The 15,847-nt window shown below is 53.8% G+C and overlaps 1 protein-coding gene across 1 annotated transcript in view; it reads right to left on the reverse strand.

Annotated features, from left to right (window-relative positions):
- SLC2A5 (solute carrier family 2 member 5) overlaps positions 1-15,847 on the reverse strand; it is a 36,741-nt gene that overhangs the window by 4,424 nt on the left and 16,470 nt on the right. Inside the window, exons 2-6 of the mRNA XM_079134118.1 lie at positions 15,528-15,592; positions 9,862-9,960; positions 9,169-9,329; positions 4,562-4,686; positions 1,012-1,164 (exon numbers count right to left, since the gene is read on the reverse strand). Of these exons, the coding sequence (XP_078990244.1) occupies positions 1,012-1,164; positions 4,562-4,686; positions 9,169-9,329; positions 9,862-9,960; positions 15,528-15,560 (571 nt within the window). The 5' untranslated portion in view covers positions 15,561-15,592. The remainder of the gene's footprint in view (positions 1-1,011; positions 1,165-4,561; positions 4,687-9,168; positions 9,330-9,861; positions 9,961-15,527; positions 15,593-15,847) is intronic.

Consider the following 15,847-nt stretch of genomic DNA (forward strand, 5'->3'; position numbering starts at 1 on the left):
TTTCGAGTACCTGTTATGTGCCAGGAATCGTGCTAGAAATTCTAAGGTGGGAAGGCTGAGTGCCGCCCTCTGTCCGCCCTGTCCACAGGGAAGTCGAAGGGCTGGGGTACGACACACACCACAACATTTGCAGTTCCCCAAAGACACAATTTTTATACTCCTGTCTCTTCTGCCCTGGTCTGGAACACTGTCCTACTGTCCCCTAGGCCAGGTCTCTGAGGCCCCTCTCCCCTGGGCAGAAGCCATCCCTCCTTCCTGTGCAGGACACATCCTTCACATTGCTCTGAGTCTGGCTGGTCGGGAGCTCCTGGGGACAGGAACCTAGTTCATTCAGTTGGGTCCCACCTCCTAAGGAGGGTGTGGCACCTCAGCGTAGGAGCCCTGAATGCACGCAGGAGTGACGGAAGGCAGGGGGTGTGGCGGTTCAACACCAAGCTAGGCCTGTGCTCCTGGGTCTGTGTCCTCAGAGACCTTGGGCAAGCTATCCAGTCTCTCTGAGCCTCAGGTTCTGCATCTAAGATGGGTATAACCACAGCACGAACCCCCTGGGGCGACTGGAGGAAGGAACGTTACCCTAGAGGCCTCGGCACACCGCCCCTGGTAAGCACTCCGTTTTGCCTGGTGTGAGGATTAAGGCTGGTTTTCCTTTCAGAAGTTCAAGACCCAAGACAAAGAGAGCGGGTGGTGTGAAAGCAAGACCAGGTGGTGTGAAAGCAAGACCAGCTATGAGCGCACTGCTGGCTGTCAGGGCGGCCCCGGCCCGTGTGGACAGCCTCTGAGCAGGCCAAGGGCACCCTGCCCATCTCCCGAGGGGAAGCCGTCACCCGCACTTGTTCAGGGACTGCGGTGGAACAAACAGCACACCAGCAGCATGGTCTCAGGGCAGAGGAGGGTCCCGAGGACAGCAGGTCCACCAGAGAGGAAAGGCCAGCCTGCAGAGGCTTCTCGTCCTGAGCGGGGCCTGGCAGCAGGGGAGGCTGGGGGAAGCAGGGGTCTGGGGTCCCGACTCACCTTCCTCATTGGCGAGGACACTCCGAAGACCAAAAAGCTGGGCTACGAGGATGCCGATGGTGATGAAGAGCTGGGGCACCACCCCCAGAGCCCCCCGCAGGTTTTTAGGGGCCAGCTCCCCTAAGTACATAGGGACCACATTGGAAGACACACCTGGGAGGCAAAAAAGCCATCAGGAGCCGTCAGCCGGCAGGCCGGGCTGTCTGCAGAGCTCCTCCTGCTCAGCCATCGGAGCTTCTGGCCCCAAACGTCCTCAAACTGGCCACGAGAAAGCGGCCACCTCTTTGCATTCTTAGCCCCCTAAACTCTAAGGAAAGAAATCAGGCCAGAGACGCTCCCAACCAGGAGCACCTGCCTCTTAAGAGGGGTCCAAGTCCAGGTGTCCTGGGCCAAGCTGAGGCTCAGAATCATTAGGCATTAGAGGGAGGCTGCAGCACACAGGCAGACACCAAGGTCTGAGGCTTGGGGTAAGGGGAGGTTAGAGTTGCTGATGACAGGAGGGTATTTGGTAATACTGAGGTAGGAAGGCACCCAAGTTGTCTTCCTTTGAAAGGACATCTGCCCAAGGACACCTCAAAAGAGATTGTTGACAAAACCTCTTTCCCATTTTCAGAGCAAAGAGGGAGCATTTTTAAAGCAACACCCCCAGACATGGTGCACACAATATGCAAAGGAAGGCAAAGGCCCCACATGCCAGCGTGGTCCTTGACCCCGAGCACCCAATGGGCCCTTGAGGCTGCTTTTTAATGGCAAGCACTTCTTAGCTTGTTTAAGGATATAAAAGGAGAACCCAGGAGCACGCCTGTAATCTCAGCAATTCAGGAGGCCAAGGAAGGAGGATGGCAAGGTCAAGGCCAGCTTCAGCAAATTGGTGAGGCCCTAAGTGACTTAGTGAGACCTTGTCTCAAAATAAAGAATTTTTTTTTAAAAAAGGGGGTAAGCTGGGGATGTGGTTTAGTACCAAAAAAAAAAAAAAAAAAAGAGAGAGAGAGAGCCCAATCCCAGGACACCTGTGAAGAGGCAGGATCACCTTCACGTTGGTGGAAAGCAGCCTGGACTTGCCTTCCACACCCTGCACTGCGCTCTCCCAGCTGGCAGCGCGATGGGTTTAAAGCCCGTGGCTTTCGAAGAGTAAACCCTGGAGCCCGCGCGAGCCTAGGGTTTCTTGGCCAAGAAGGGGACGGCAGCAAGCCCCTGTGCCCCATCCTGGTGCCCTGACGCCTCCCTTGGCGGACCCAGCGCTTCATTTTCCGAGTGGCTCATTCTCATGCCAGTAGGGATGGTTTTGAGCTGGTCTGCATGGCACGCAGCTTCAGACGCTGTTCACTGACCTTCATGACCTTCAGGAGCCTAGAGAAAGGGCTCATGCAATCTGCTGGTGTTCTCCAAGTCTGACTGGAGGACCCGGGTTCCCGAGGCTGCCGTGGGGGCCTGTGAGACCCGCTAGTCTCATGAGAATCCTGAGATGTCATTAACCCTTTCACTCCTGTTCCCCCGTGAGCATACGGTGGGGTTTTCCAGAAACTACCTGCCATGTGATGTCACAACCCACCGAATACAGGCAGGTTTGAGAATCCAGCTGTCTTCTCATTAAGCCACATGTTGAAGAGATTTGCAAAAATGTAAAACAATGCCACTCTTTTTGGCCTTGAAATATACAATTGTTTCTAACTAAAGTATGTAATAGGCCTATTATTTTTAAAAATGAATTCATACATTTCTTGGTTGCAGTCTGGGATTTGACCCCAGGACCTTGGGCATGCTGGACAAGCACTCTACCACGGAGCTAGATCCCAACTCCTTTCTTTTAAATTTCGAGACACTGTCTCCCATGCTGGCCTTGAGATCCAACCACCTCAGTCCCTCGGGTAGCTGGAGTTACAGACATGCACCACCAAATGACTTGGTTGTAATTTTTTTTTTGCGGTGCCGGGGATCGAACCCAGGGCCTTGTGCATGCGAGGTGAGCACTCTACCGACTGAGCTACATCCCCAGCTGGTTGTAATTCTTACCATGGAGTCCTTTATAATTTTAAAATGCAAAGAAGTTCTGAGGCCAAATAGTTTGAGAGGCACTGCCCTAAGGTCATCCTTAAGAGTGAAGGTCGGGAGTTTTAATCGTGATTCACTTCCTATTGGAGCCTGTTCTCTGTTTCTCTAAGAATCAATTCTGAATTGTCTGTGGTCAGTGGAAAATAAACTGGACCTGCTCCCGGCCGACAGCGTCTGGGATCGTGTTTTTGGAAGGTGGCACCTGGCAGGAAACACCACTGAGACAGGAGGGCTGCGCGGCAGGGACTGTCCCTCTCGGTGCTCTCTGGGAGACGGAAGTACCCAGTGGGGTTTGCCTCGGCCCCACTCTTCCTGAAGTGACTTATCTAGTCAGGAAACCTGTCTTTCTCTCCCCAGCCTGTAATTCTTCGCCGTTGCCCGCTAACGCCAGGCTTCTGGACGTCTCTGCTGGGTCGCTGAGCTCCATCTGAGGGGTGTGCTGACAACAGCCAGATCTGTCCTAATTCCACTGTTCCTCTGTCCCTAATTCTGCACTTCAAAGAAGAAAGGCCATGCTGGGCCTGGGACCAGAGGAGGCAGCTGAGGCTCCCTGGGGACAGCTCCGGAGATGCCCATCCCCGCGCCCTCCGCTGGGCTGGCCCTGGGAAGCACACTGGTTAACGATGCGGACCTGGAGAGCCTCTGCGTGGAGCCTGGGCAGCCTGGGTGGGGAGGCAGGAGGTAGGTCTTGCAAACAGCTCCACGGTGTTCGGTGAGAGGCCTCGGGCGGCTCGGCAGCGCGTGTGTGGGTAAAGGGGAGGCACTGAGTGCTGGAGGCTGTTACCGTCCCCAGGCCTCAGGTAGCGGGATGCAGGTGAGCTTGTTTCTCAAGCGTTGGTGACTAAACTCAGCGAGAATATACAGAAGGACACTGGGCGTCGCAAGCCAGTTCTCCCACATATACACAAATAAAAACCAGAAACAAAGGTTCCAAGAGCCGATCGATCCATCGTATTCTCACTACAATCTTTTCTGATTAAAAAACAAAACAAGACCGCCCACTAAACAGACGTTGCCACCCTCTACCTGGCCCTGCCCTGCCCTCAGGAAATGCCGAGATCCTGAGACAGCGGGTGGGATCGGGTGGGATCGGGTGGGATCGGAAGGACCCTTCTCAACTCAAGGTTCTGTATTTCAGTCTTTCAAGGAGCAGCTTTGTTGGGCTGGGGCTGAAGCTCAGGGGCAGAGCGCCACCCTAGCCCACGCGAGGCCCTAGGTTTAACCCCAGCACGGCCAAACAAAACAAAAGACAGCTTCCTGTGCAGGACGCATCATGTAAATCAAGGTCGGCCAGTGTCCACCCCACGGGCAGTGCGGAGGCTGCTCCAGCGTCTGTTGCACAGCACAAGCGTAAGGTCACTTGAATCTATGTGCTTTGGAGACCCCGGCTGGTTCAGATCCTGGGAACCGGTCCCTCCCTGCACACCCCCTATACCGCCCTCCTGTCCCTGGTTGAGGACCTGACTAGCAGAATGACAAGACAGTGTGGCATCCTTACCTGCACATATTCCCACCAAAAATCTGGAAATAATTATAAGCTCAAAGGCCTTGGCAATTTTGCTGCATCCCATGAAGATGGCAGGCACGATGGAAAAAATGTTGTTGAAGAGCAAGGTTCCTTTCCTGCAGGGGGCAAAACGGCAGCTCAGTGGCTGAAGCGGTCACTGTTTGTTCACAGGAGCTCCTGGTGTTTGCCCTCTGCGGGCTCCACCAGGTACAGCAGTGAGCCTCCCTGCTGGGCACCAGGCTCTCTGGGACCAGAGATCGACAGAGGCCAAGTGCACGGCCTGGAGTGCGACTCAAGGGCATCAGTGGCGAGATCAGAGGGGGAAAGGGCCCCAAATTAAATCACAGGGCAAGGCTTTCGAAGTCATAATTTGTGATCGTAGTGTAACCTCCAAGCCCAAACTGGGTAAGGACGTTAGAAGCAAAGCAAAGCACAGGCCAACCTCACTGAAGTCCACACAGATGCAGAAATCCTAGATGAAATATCAGCAGGTTCAACAGCACGGATAAAATCTTTCAATGTATTCACCATATTAAAGATCGTCCTGGGGAAAATGCAGGATTATCTCCACAGAAGTGTCAAAAGAAATCAATAAAATTAAATGCCATTACGATTCTTCTTTTAAATTTTGGTACTGGGGATGAACATGAGGACACTCTACCACTGAGCCACATCTCCAACACTTTTTATTTTGCTTTATTAAAATTGCTGAGGCTGACCTTGAACCAGTGATCCTCCTGCTTCAGCCTCCCACGTAGCCCCTTATGATTAAAGAAACAACAAAAACAAAAACTAACGACCAACAACCAAAAGCCAAAAATCCAGCCTTAGCTAAATATAGAGAAACTTCTTTAAGCTGATAAAGGGCATCAACTAAAAACCCATAAGAAACATTACACCTAATAAGACTTCCAAAACATTCCCACTGAAGTGAGGAAGAAGCCCGAATGTAAGGTGGACCCTGAGATCCTGACAGAAGCAAAGGTCCCGTGGAGGGGCCTCAGGACGGTGTGAGCAGGACCGTGGTCCCGGCCGCCCCTCTCCTCAGGACGCCCTCGCTCAGATCTCCCACATGTCCCCGCCCTCCAGCCCTCAATAGATAATTAAGAAGAAAGAAAGAGAAAAAGAGGCCGCCTGGCGAACAGCACAGCTGCAGACAGCAGGATTCCCAGGGACCGAGAAACACCGCCAACGACCAGGGTCCTGAAGCAAGGAATCCATCGGCCCTTGGGGGACGACACGCTGCTGCCTCAGGCTCCGTCCAGCCCACTCGCTGCCCGTGGAGCCGAGGCAGTGCGGGGGGCAGAGGGAGCCTCTTCTGGGACGCTGCGAACAACTGGACCTCCACAGGCCGCGGAGGCCCTTCGCCAAGGTGAGCTGGACTGGACGGGGCCTGCCAAGCCCGCAGGGCGCCATGCAGAGCAGGAACACTCCCAGAGGGCGGGAGAACCCCAGATGAGGGTGGGTCTGCGATGACTTCCTTAGCCCTGGCTGTGACCTTCAGACACGCCCCGGAGGCACAGCCCAGGGGAAGGAGAACTGATGCTTAAAGTGGAAAAGAAGTTTGAAGATAGGAGGTTACGGAAGCGATAAAAAGACCAACGGAGACAGAGAGGGAAGGTGGTGACCATCTGAAGAGCTGACTAAAGATAATCTGCTGTAAAAATACAAAGAATCAAGAAGGGAGTTATAAAGCAGAAGAGTTATAAAGGGAGTTATAAAGTAGAAGAAAGCCGGGCGTAGTGGTGCAGGCCTGTCATCCCAGCAGGAGGCCTGCAAGTTGGAGGCCAGCCTCAGCAGCTCAGCGAGGCCCTAAGCAACTCAGCAAGACCCTGTCCCCCCCCAAAAAAATAAGGGCTGGGGATGTGGCTCAGTGGTTAAGCACCCTGGGTTCAATCCCTGGTACCAAAAACAAAAACAAAACAAAAAAATAGCAAATCTAGAACCGTCACATCTACAGAGCCCTCAACACAGCCTCAAAGTACAAGTAGGCTGCAGAGTGCCTGCCTAGCGTTCTATCCCCAGCACTACAAATGAATATTTATGATTAGTATGGTCTAATCTGTATTTATTTATACACATACAGCAGGAACTGAACTGATCAAACTTCACGGAGAAATAGATACGCCAACAAGTTCAATTTGAAGTTGGTTTTTTGTTCTTTGTTTTGGTACCTGGGATTGAACCCAGGGGTGCCCAATCCTTTTTTGTATTTTATTTTGAGACAGAGTCTCGGTAAGTTGCTTAGGTCCTTGCTGAGTTGCTGAGGCTGGCTTTGAACTCATGATCCTCCTGCCTCAGCCTCCTGAGCCACTGGGATTACAGGCCTTTGACACGACACCTGGCCAATTCAAAGTTTTTAATGTCCCTTTCAGAATAAGGGGATCACGCTTAAGACCCGGACCACAACAAGGAGGGAGGCGGGCTGGGCAGGTGACAACACACCTGCAGTCTCAGCTACGTGGAGGCCGAGGCAAGGAGATCGGTTGAGCCTTGGAGTTCGAGGCCAGCCTTATCAACCTGCAAGACTGACACTCAAATTAAAAAAGAAAAGGGAAGTGGGCCTCTCAAACAATAGGGGCGCATCCTCCAGAGAGTGTTATAACAACCATTAAGCATAATAAAAGTCAGTTTTATTGAAAGGATGGATAAGATGGCATTCATTGAAATTAAAAATTTCCGCTCTGCAAAAGACACACCAGGACAATGAAGACAAGTCACAGACCGGGAGGAAATATTTGCAGAAGACCTGGTGGATAAAGGACTGGTACATAAAATACACGAAGAACCTTGAAACTCAGTGAGGGCTGGGGTCGGCTCAGCGGCAGAGCGCTGGCCTGGCATGCCCCAGGCCCTGGCCCCATCCGGGTACCAAAACCAAACAGGACCAGCTCAACGGAGGGGAAACCCACTAAAAGGAGGAACTTCTGGGATTGGAGTCTTGAGCACCTGCCTCTGTATGATCTTGGGTAAGTTACAGCCTCTCTCTGTGCCTCATTTTCCCCATCTGCAAAATGGGGACGGTAACCACACAGGTATGTGTCGCTCAGCTATGGGGTGAGAACTGCGTCCTCAGGTGAGCTCATCCAGGGTGTGTTCACAGAACTGTAGGCGTGGTCAGTCACGCCACACCGTGGGCACAAGGCCACGCTGTTTTATAGTTTTACGGCACACCTCTTCTTTGTAAGCAGGAGTACACTCCAAAAAAATGATAATAATAAGTGCAAATACTCAAGGAAACCTCAAACAACTGAACGGCATCGGTCACATTCCCAAGCAGGCAGCTCCATTAGCAACTTCTAAGTCCACCGAAGGGCAAGTCCTTCACTCGAGCAGTGTCCCGCAGGCCTGGCTCTGACCTGGGGATGCTCATCCCGTGGGGGTCCACAGGGAAAACTGGGGTCAACACCCTTCCAGGAAGATCTCAGGACCTCGGATCCCAAAACAGAGTTCGTGTATTTTTATCTCAGACCCTTTTCAAAAGCCAGAGTAGGAGCTGTGGTCTGTGCTCTGGTCTTGACTAATTATTCTGTGGTGCTGAAGATTAAATCCAGGGCCTCAGCCCGGTAGGCAAGGGCTCCCCCACTGAGCTGCACCTCCAGCCCGGTCTTGACTCTTGAGCCGAGTAGAGCGGAGGCCTCCCCAGGCTCCCTGCCTCCTTATCTGGGAAGTGGCAGGTGAGATGTCTCACCTCTCTGATTCCGTCTGTAAACAGGTCGCTCTCTAAGGTGCATGGACTTGAAGTGAGCAAGTGCATGTTTTTAAAACCATTTTTTTTTTTTTGCAATGAAATATACAAATTTCTAATGGGGTCAAGGATACAGCCTGACCCTGGCGTTCACGATGCTGTGTCACAATGGGAGAGGTGACGCCAGACTGCGCTGCCTCACGCTGAGGAGCCCGACGTGAACCTCAGCTGTTCCAGAGATGTGTGGGGCTCCGTGTGGGCGGGATGCTGCATACCGCCTCTTCCGGAGGTAAAGGAAGCATCGGCAAAGGCCTGGCAAGAACACCAGGTCAGGACCTCGCGGTGACTGACGCCTTGGCCAGGCCATTTCAGCGTCTGGATCTTCCGTAGGTAAAAATGCCATGGAGAGAAGTACCTCCGGTTTCTGGTGAGGAGCACACTTCAAGGCACAGCAACAGCAAGGGCCAAGCGAGTCCCAGACCTGCGTAGCCAGTGTGCTCTTCCCACGTGCCTGGGGAGCCCCAGCAAACTGTGACCTTGCCGGGACCCAAACACTTGGCCAAGGCCTGATCTTCTTTTTATAAACCAGAATAGAAAATAAAAATTACCAGAGTGGTATCATCTCATGATAAGGGTTTCACTTTTAGGCCCACATTTAAAAATTGATGATGGGTCGCTGGGCAGGGTGACACACACCTGTAATCCCAGTGACTCAAGAGGCTGAGGCAGGAGGATCACAAGTCGGAGGCCAGCCTCAGCAATTTATCGAAATCCTGTCTTAAAATAAAAAGGGCTGGGGATGAGGCTCAGTGGTAATGTGCCCCTGGGTGCAGTTCCCAGCCCCAAACAACAACAAAACCATAATGGTGGGTCATGAATTTGGGGGAATTAAGAATCCCCCTTCTCTTACCTGCCAAAATTATTCACCAAGGGGCCGACCAGGAGGGACCCGATAAAGCCTCCGAAGGGGAACATGGACACAGTCAGAGACCACAGCAAGGTCAAGGGGAAGGTGCCGATGAGCTCCCCAGTTCTGTCACCGTAAGTGTCGTTGTAAAACTGCTTCATGAGCTGGCGAACAGAGCACAGGGCGCCAGAGTCACTGCCTCTGCTTTCGCAGAGAGAATGGTGGCCCTGTCATCCACCCGACGGACCCGGCTCACGGACTGCAGCATTGCCCAGCGGGGCAGGGCTGGGACTGGGTCTCACTGGCAGTGAGGTGGCCTGGGGCGCTCCTGGGAAGGCCTCCGGCTGGCGAACTGCCCAGGGCCCCCCAGGTGTCATCTGTGGGCGGCTGCTGCCCACGCCAGGCTCCTCCGGACACTGCCAGGCCACACAAGACCTGAGCCCAGGGGGCCCAGGCCGCCAAGTTTCCGCCAGGCAGGCTCCTGCGTGTTCTCCGTGGGAAGCCGAGGTCTGCACACCTGCTCATCTCCCCCACCCGGCCTGCCTGTTCCCCTGGTCTGTGCGGTGGGTCCTGAGGGCGCCTCCCTCTCCCTTCCCTCAAGGACCCAATGTGTCGCTCTCTGGAGGCCCCGGAGGCCCCAGAACCCCTCCCTGTTACTCAGGAGCTGCATCTCCCTTACCACCACTGCCGTCTTACCTCTGATGGGGAGTTGACGGCGGCCACGTTGTACCCATACTGGAAGGAGGAGCCGAAGGCCGCGATCAGAGTCGCCAGAGCCAGCAGGAGGGTGAGCCTCTGCAGAGAAAGGAGGTGGGAGCGGTCAGGGAGCAGCAGGGGCCGCGGGACCTCCTGCCTTTCCTGAGCCTCCCAGAGACATGGAATCAGGCAGGCTACTCCATATCCTGAAACCTGCTCTGCTCAGCCTGCAGGGGCGAGAACTGGCTTCCTCAATGGCGGCACTCTGGACCTGCAGGGTCCAGGGGACTGTCCTGGGCATCGTGGACGTCTCCAGCATCCCTGGACTCGGGTCCTTAGACGCCAGTTGCACCCTCTCTCTAGGTGAGGGCCCAGATGTCTCCAGATTTTCTGCTTGCCCCCTGGGCTGGGGGCGCTCCAGGTCGGAGGAAAACAGAAACCAGCACCTGCTGCTGGAATTGTTCCCGTGGCAGCCCGGCCACAGGGCTGTGTGCATGGACAAGGAACATGCTCAGGTGCTGAGGCGCAGACTCCCCAGATCAAGAGAAAAAGGTTTTATGTGGCACCTCTGATGAACTGCCCTGAGTCCCTGGACTTCCGCTCTAACAGGGAGAGGCCACCGGGAAAAACTGCTTAGAGATTTCTGGGGACTCTGAAAATAGCCCCCTTTGACCCAAGCAGAAGCTCAAAGCTCATTTCAGACAGTCCTTATTGACAGGGGACAGTTTTTTTTTCTTCTGTCTTGTGGTGCTGGTCATGGAACCCAGGGCCTCTGAGCTACGTCCCCAGCCTGGAAGTCCCTTCCTAGAGGAACGAAAACAGGGAGAGACAGATGTGGGAAGAGCTTTGCTCTCAGAACCTACAGGTCTCATTTTAAATTCTTAGGGTCGCTTTCTAGCTTAATTCCTGTGCTCTTCCATTTCCTCTCCAAAGTGAGGACCGTGAGGCTCCCTCAGGGCGCGTCCCTCAAGACTGACCATGAGTGGAACCTTCAGCGGAGTGAGCCCGGGCTGCCCTGTCTGAGTGTCCCATAGACGTCCCCCTTCACACAGGGCTGTGCTCATGCTTGACCTCAGCGACCCCCTCTCCAGGGCAAGCCCAGGTCTGTGGGCAGCATCCTGCTGACTCTAAAGAGGAGAGGGCAGCGGGCAGGCGGGATAGGAGAGGAGAGCCGGCCTGGGGGCTTGGGGAGGAAGGGGTTAACTGGCCCTCCCACCAAGAGCGGACCCCCTCCATGGCACGCACAGGGGAGCTATGTAGAGGTGAGGGACCGTCATCAGGGGGGCGCAGTGACCATACCCAATGTACTTGTGTTAAAACATCAGGCTGACCCCACGTTGACCATGCCAACGGAATCTCAAAAAAGCTGCTAAGGAAACTAGAGAAGTGAATCCAGTCCCACTCACATGACCCGCACCCGCCTCTCCTTCCTCCCAGGCACTGCGCACGGGTGACTGAGCAACTGTTCATGCTCCGCTAGTGAACGGACAAATGGCTAACCCAGGAGGCTTTGGCAAGGACGATGAGAGCTCAGAAGAGGCAGGTGGAGGGCAGGCGACCGTGCCCAGCTTCAGGGCTCCCCACAGCCACACACGCAGGGCAGGGCTGGGCAGCCTCAGCTCCCCTCCCCTCTGGGTGGCTCTGGGCACTCACTCACTCACTCACTCACTCACTCACTCACTCATTCACTCATTCACTCACTCACCGACTCACTCACTCACTCACTCATTCACTCACTCACTCACCCCCTTACTCACTCATTCACTCACTCATTCACCCACTCACTCATTCATTCACTCACTCACTCACTCATTCACCCACTCATTCACTCACTCACTCACTCACTCATTCACTCAACGTATTGAGCCAGGCGTGGTTCTAAGTGCTGGGGACATTGTGGTGGACTAAAGAGACAACATTCCCTCCCACAGCTGTCCTATTTTGCTGGAAAAGGAGGGGGAGACAGAAAAGGAAGGAAATGTTGGTTAAAAAGTTCTCTTTTCTCTTCCCAGCAAGATGACTTAGGGGCAAGTGGTGCCAGCTCTGAGCTGTGGGAAGTAAAACCAAAGGACAGGGGACACCATCAGGAAAATGCTACGCCCCGTACTGGGGACCCAGCAGTCCCTGCTAGGAGTAACCTCAAGGGAAGTGGAGCAGCCAGTCCACACCAGCGTTCAAACGCTGCCTTTATAGTAGCATTGCGGCCGCCAGGCAGCAAGGCCCTGATGCCAGCGACGGATGATGGGCCAAGAGAATGTGCAGGCACACTCCATGGGACCTGACCCGCCCGGAAGGGAGGAAGCACTGGCCCACGCTACCAGGGTCTCCAAGACCACCTGATTCTGATCCTCCTTCTGCAGGGAGAGAAAGCAGGACCCTGGCCACCCCTGGCCCAGCAGGCCAGTGGGCCCGAGGGCTCTTTCAGAGGTGATGGCGATGTCCTGACCCTGGCCGTGGCGGCACCCCCTGGGTACACACTGAACCATGTGTGGGATTCTCTTCCAGCTTCACTGAGGAGAGAGGAACAAATAAAGGTTGTGTGTACAGACGGTCCTTGGCCTTCAGAGTTGGCTTGACGTGAAAGCTGCGGAAGGTCAGTAGGAACTTGGGGTGCCTTCGCCCTGTCAGCGCACGCGCTCACCTGAGCCCAGCAGCATCTCCTTCGAGCTGTGCGGCGAGTGTCCTGACCCCGTGCACCCGGGAGGGATTCCGCAGTCAGGCTACAGCCCTGCCTCACGTGGTGTCTCCGCGAATGTGCGTGGCGAGGACAGTCACCGTCCACTCTATCAAATTTCAAATGTACAGGGAGGCATCGGCTACCATGCCCTGCTGCTCGATACAGCCCTGCAGAAGTCAATCTGTACCCTCATCACCCTCTCCCCAGCTCCTGGCTACCACTGTTCTATTCTGCATCTGCGAGGTGGCTTTTTCCAGATTCCAAACGTGGGTGACATCACGCAGCATCTTCCAGTGCCACGCTCATTTCACTTAGCATAGTGTCCCTCAGCTCCAGGCCGGCCTCGAACTTGTGATCCTCCTGCCTCAGACTCCTGAGTTGCTGGGATTCCAGTGGCACACCACTGTGCCCAGCTAGGGTTCCTCCTTTTTAAGGGTAAAAGATGGTATATTTTAAATGGTTGAAACTGTATGGCATGTGAGTTTCAGTCTCAATGAAGGCAGTGTATGTTAAAAAGCACATAAAAGGGACCAAGTGCTCTCTTGCTTGCTCTCTCTCTCTTCCCCTTCTTTCTTTCCAGGGGTAGGGGGAGAAAAGATTTGGTGCTGAACTGCATTAGGACATAAGGAAGATGGAGAGTCAAAGATCCCCGGCAGCCTCTAGAGACAGGAGGGGGCTCTTCTCGCCAGGCTTTTGGGGAGGAGCCAGGAACCATGTCTTCATCCCCTGCTTTCCATGATGTGGAGAACACCTTCAGCTTTCAGTAAACAACCAGCTGCAGGGCAGCCCTCCATCAGGACATGACTCCCGGGACACTGGGAGGGACTCCCTGCCCAAACAGCCTTCCGGACATACCTGGCCTGCCTAAATGTTCCCCTGGGGTGGGTGAATTAATTAATCAGTTAATGCAAATGAACAAGGACCTGTAGTACACGGGGGTGGGGTGGGGAGTCACCTGCTCAGGCTACTTCACTTGTTGATGGGGGACACTCCGTGAAATAAATAGTTTCACATCCCAATGTACGTTTATGGGGGGATTTCATTCAGTAATTCTTAACTAGTTGTAAAATGCTTTGCTGTCTCTTTTTCTAATCCATTGCATTATTTTCTTTCAGGTCAGGAGTTTCCTTTCCTGGCAGAAAGTTCTTGCACATTGGACAGATATTGGTCCCTTTCCTTTATATGTGGGGAAAGTGAAGGTCAGTGAGGTTATGACCACATGGCCACAGAGGGACACGGAGTGGGCCTGACACACTGCCTGGCACGTTCCGCTCAGACCGGCGGCCTCCTCCCACTTCTTCTAACTCCCCTTGGCCTCTTGCCTGGCGCGAGGAGTCTTTCCCCCCAGAGGACCAGAGGCCATGACGGGCCCATGCCCTTTGCATGTGGTCATTGGCATCGCTTCCTTTCACACAGTACTGCTATTTTCAGGGTGCACCACGTGGGTGGCATTTCCATCCCTTGCATTTCTCTTTGAAGAGCAGACCGCAAACCAGGCCCTCCACTGGCCCCAAACAGCCCAGTCCTTTCTAGCTCCGTTCCTGTTCTATCAGAGACAACAGTGCTTGATCTGCCCGACACTTCAAGCTGTGAAATCCAGACAAGATAACCCTGTGCGGGCATGCGGGCAGGCAGTAAAGCTGTGACTGGCAACTGGGGGGCCGGGGCTGCTTCTACCCTCTCGAGGACATTTGCGTGTCACACCTGGGAGAAGGTGCTACTGGCATCTGGCGAGTCGGGGACAGGATGCCGCTAAGTATCCTACAACACACAAGACAGCCTCAGCAACCCAGAATTACCCAGCGCCAGATGTCGACAGTGCTGAGGTTCTGCCTCTCGACAGGATCAGGGATGCAAGAACGTGATGGAAACTCGCTGTGCCAGCTGCTTGGCATGCCTTATTTCACTTAATCATGCCAGGACCCGTGACACGGAGTGCTTGCTATTCCTATTTATTTATTCATTTTGGCACTGGGGATTGAACCCAGGGTGCTTCACCACTGAGCTACACCCTGGTCCTGTTCATTTTTTTTTATTTTGAGACAGGGTCTTGCCACGTGGCTGAGGCTGGCCTCGAACTTGAGATCCCCCTGCCTCAACCCTGGGTTGCTGGGGTTACAGGATGTGCGCCATGGTCCAGGCTATTATTGCCTTTTGATAGGTGAGATAACTAAGGCAGAGAAGAGTTAAATAACTTGCCCAAGTCCCACGGAGGGGGACGGAGCGGGCGAGAGGAACAGGGCCTCCACCTCCCAGAACTGCTCTTACCCCACATGCTACCCAGCAGGTTTCCCATCCGCCCTGGCGAACCGTCTCATCCACGCCAGAGACCATGGCCCTCCACTACGAGTCAATGCTGGTGTGACAAATAAGACGTAAATCCCTGGAAATGCGTTGATAAAGGCATGCTGCCTTTCCCTCATTATGCTTTGTCCTCACTCAAGGGAATCTGAGTTAGCTGCTGTAATATAAATGGGGGCCAAAAACACCTCATCTCTTAAGAAAAACCCTCATCTAAAACAAATAAAAAAACCTGAACTTAAAAAAAAAGAAAAACAGGCAGCACCTTTTTGTTGTTCGTCTTCTTTTCACGCAGGTCAGCTGTTACTTGCTGAAAAGACTAAAATTCTCTGAACCAAAATCAAAACAAAATTTTGACAAACGCTCACCAACAGCATCTAAGGATCTTGTAACCAACACATTTGATTTTGAAATCTCTTCATCTTACATTCTTACCGCTAAGAGACGGGGGCAAGTGAACCCTTTCTGACCCTTCAGTTTGGATTTTTAAGCAGCTGTTCCAGTAGAATGTTCCAGCAGAAAGGGCATTTGCCTGTAAACCTCAACCCTACTCCCTGTAAAAGTCCAGCAGCTGGGTGGGCTGAGGGGCAAGTACCCCACAGGGTCCTTCCCAGCCCCGAGTTGGCTTCCCATGACTCCCCAGGCAGCTGAGGCTGCTCCTGGCGCCTGCCCTGGGCAGCACACTTACCCCTTCCTTCGTCCCTTGATTTGACTGCTCCATCTGGCGGGGACAACTCCTTGAGTGACAAACACCTGGATGGAGAGAGAGGACACTCCGGATGCACTTTGGCCGTGGCAACTACCAGCCAATCACAATTTTACAGCCAGTCTAAGTCAGAATAACCCTTTCAGGAACCCGGAGACCTGCCTGCCTTTCACTTCTGCTTTTCAATTAAATGTCTGGGGTTTGGCTAAGCCAGGGGGTGCCCTGAGATTGCAGGCTCAGCACTGCCCTGGGAGGGACAGTCTGCGGTACTTCCCCACGGCCGAAGTCTCCACTGGTCAGGC

This window comes from Sciurus vulgaris, assembly GCF_902686455.1.
Source record: "Sciurus vulgaris genome assembly, chromosome: 1".
In the NCBI taxonomy this organism is placed as follows: Eukaryota; Metazoa; Chordata; class Mammalia; order Rodentia; family Sciuridae; genus Sciurus; species Sciurus vulgaris.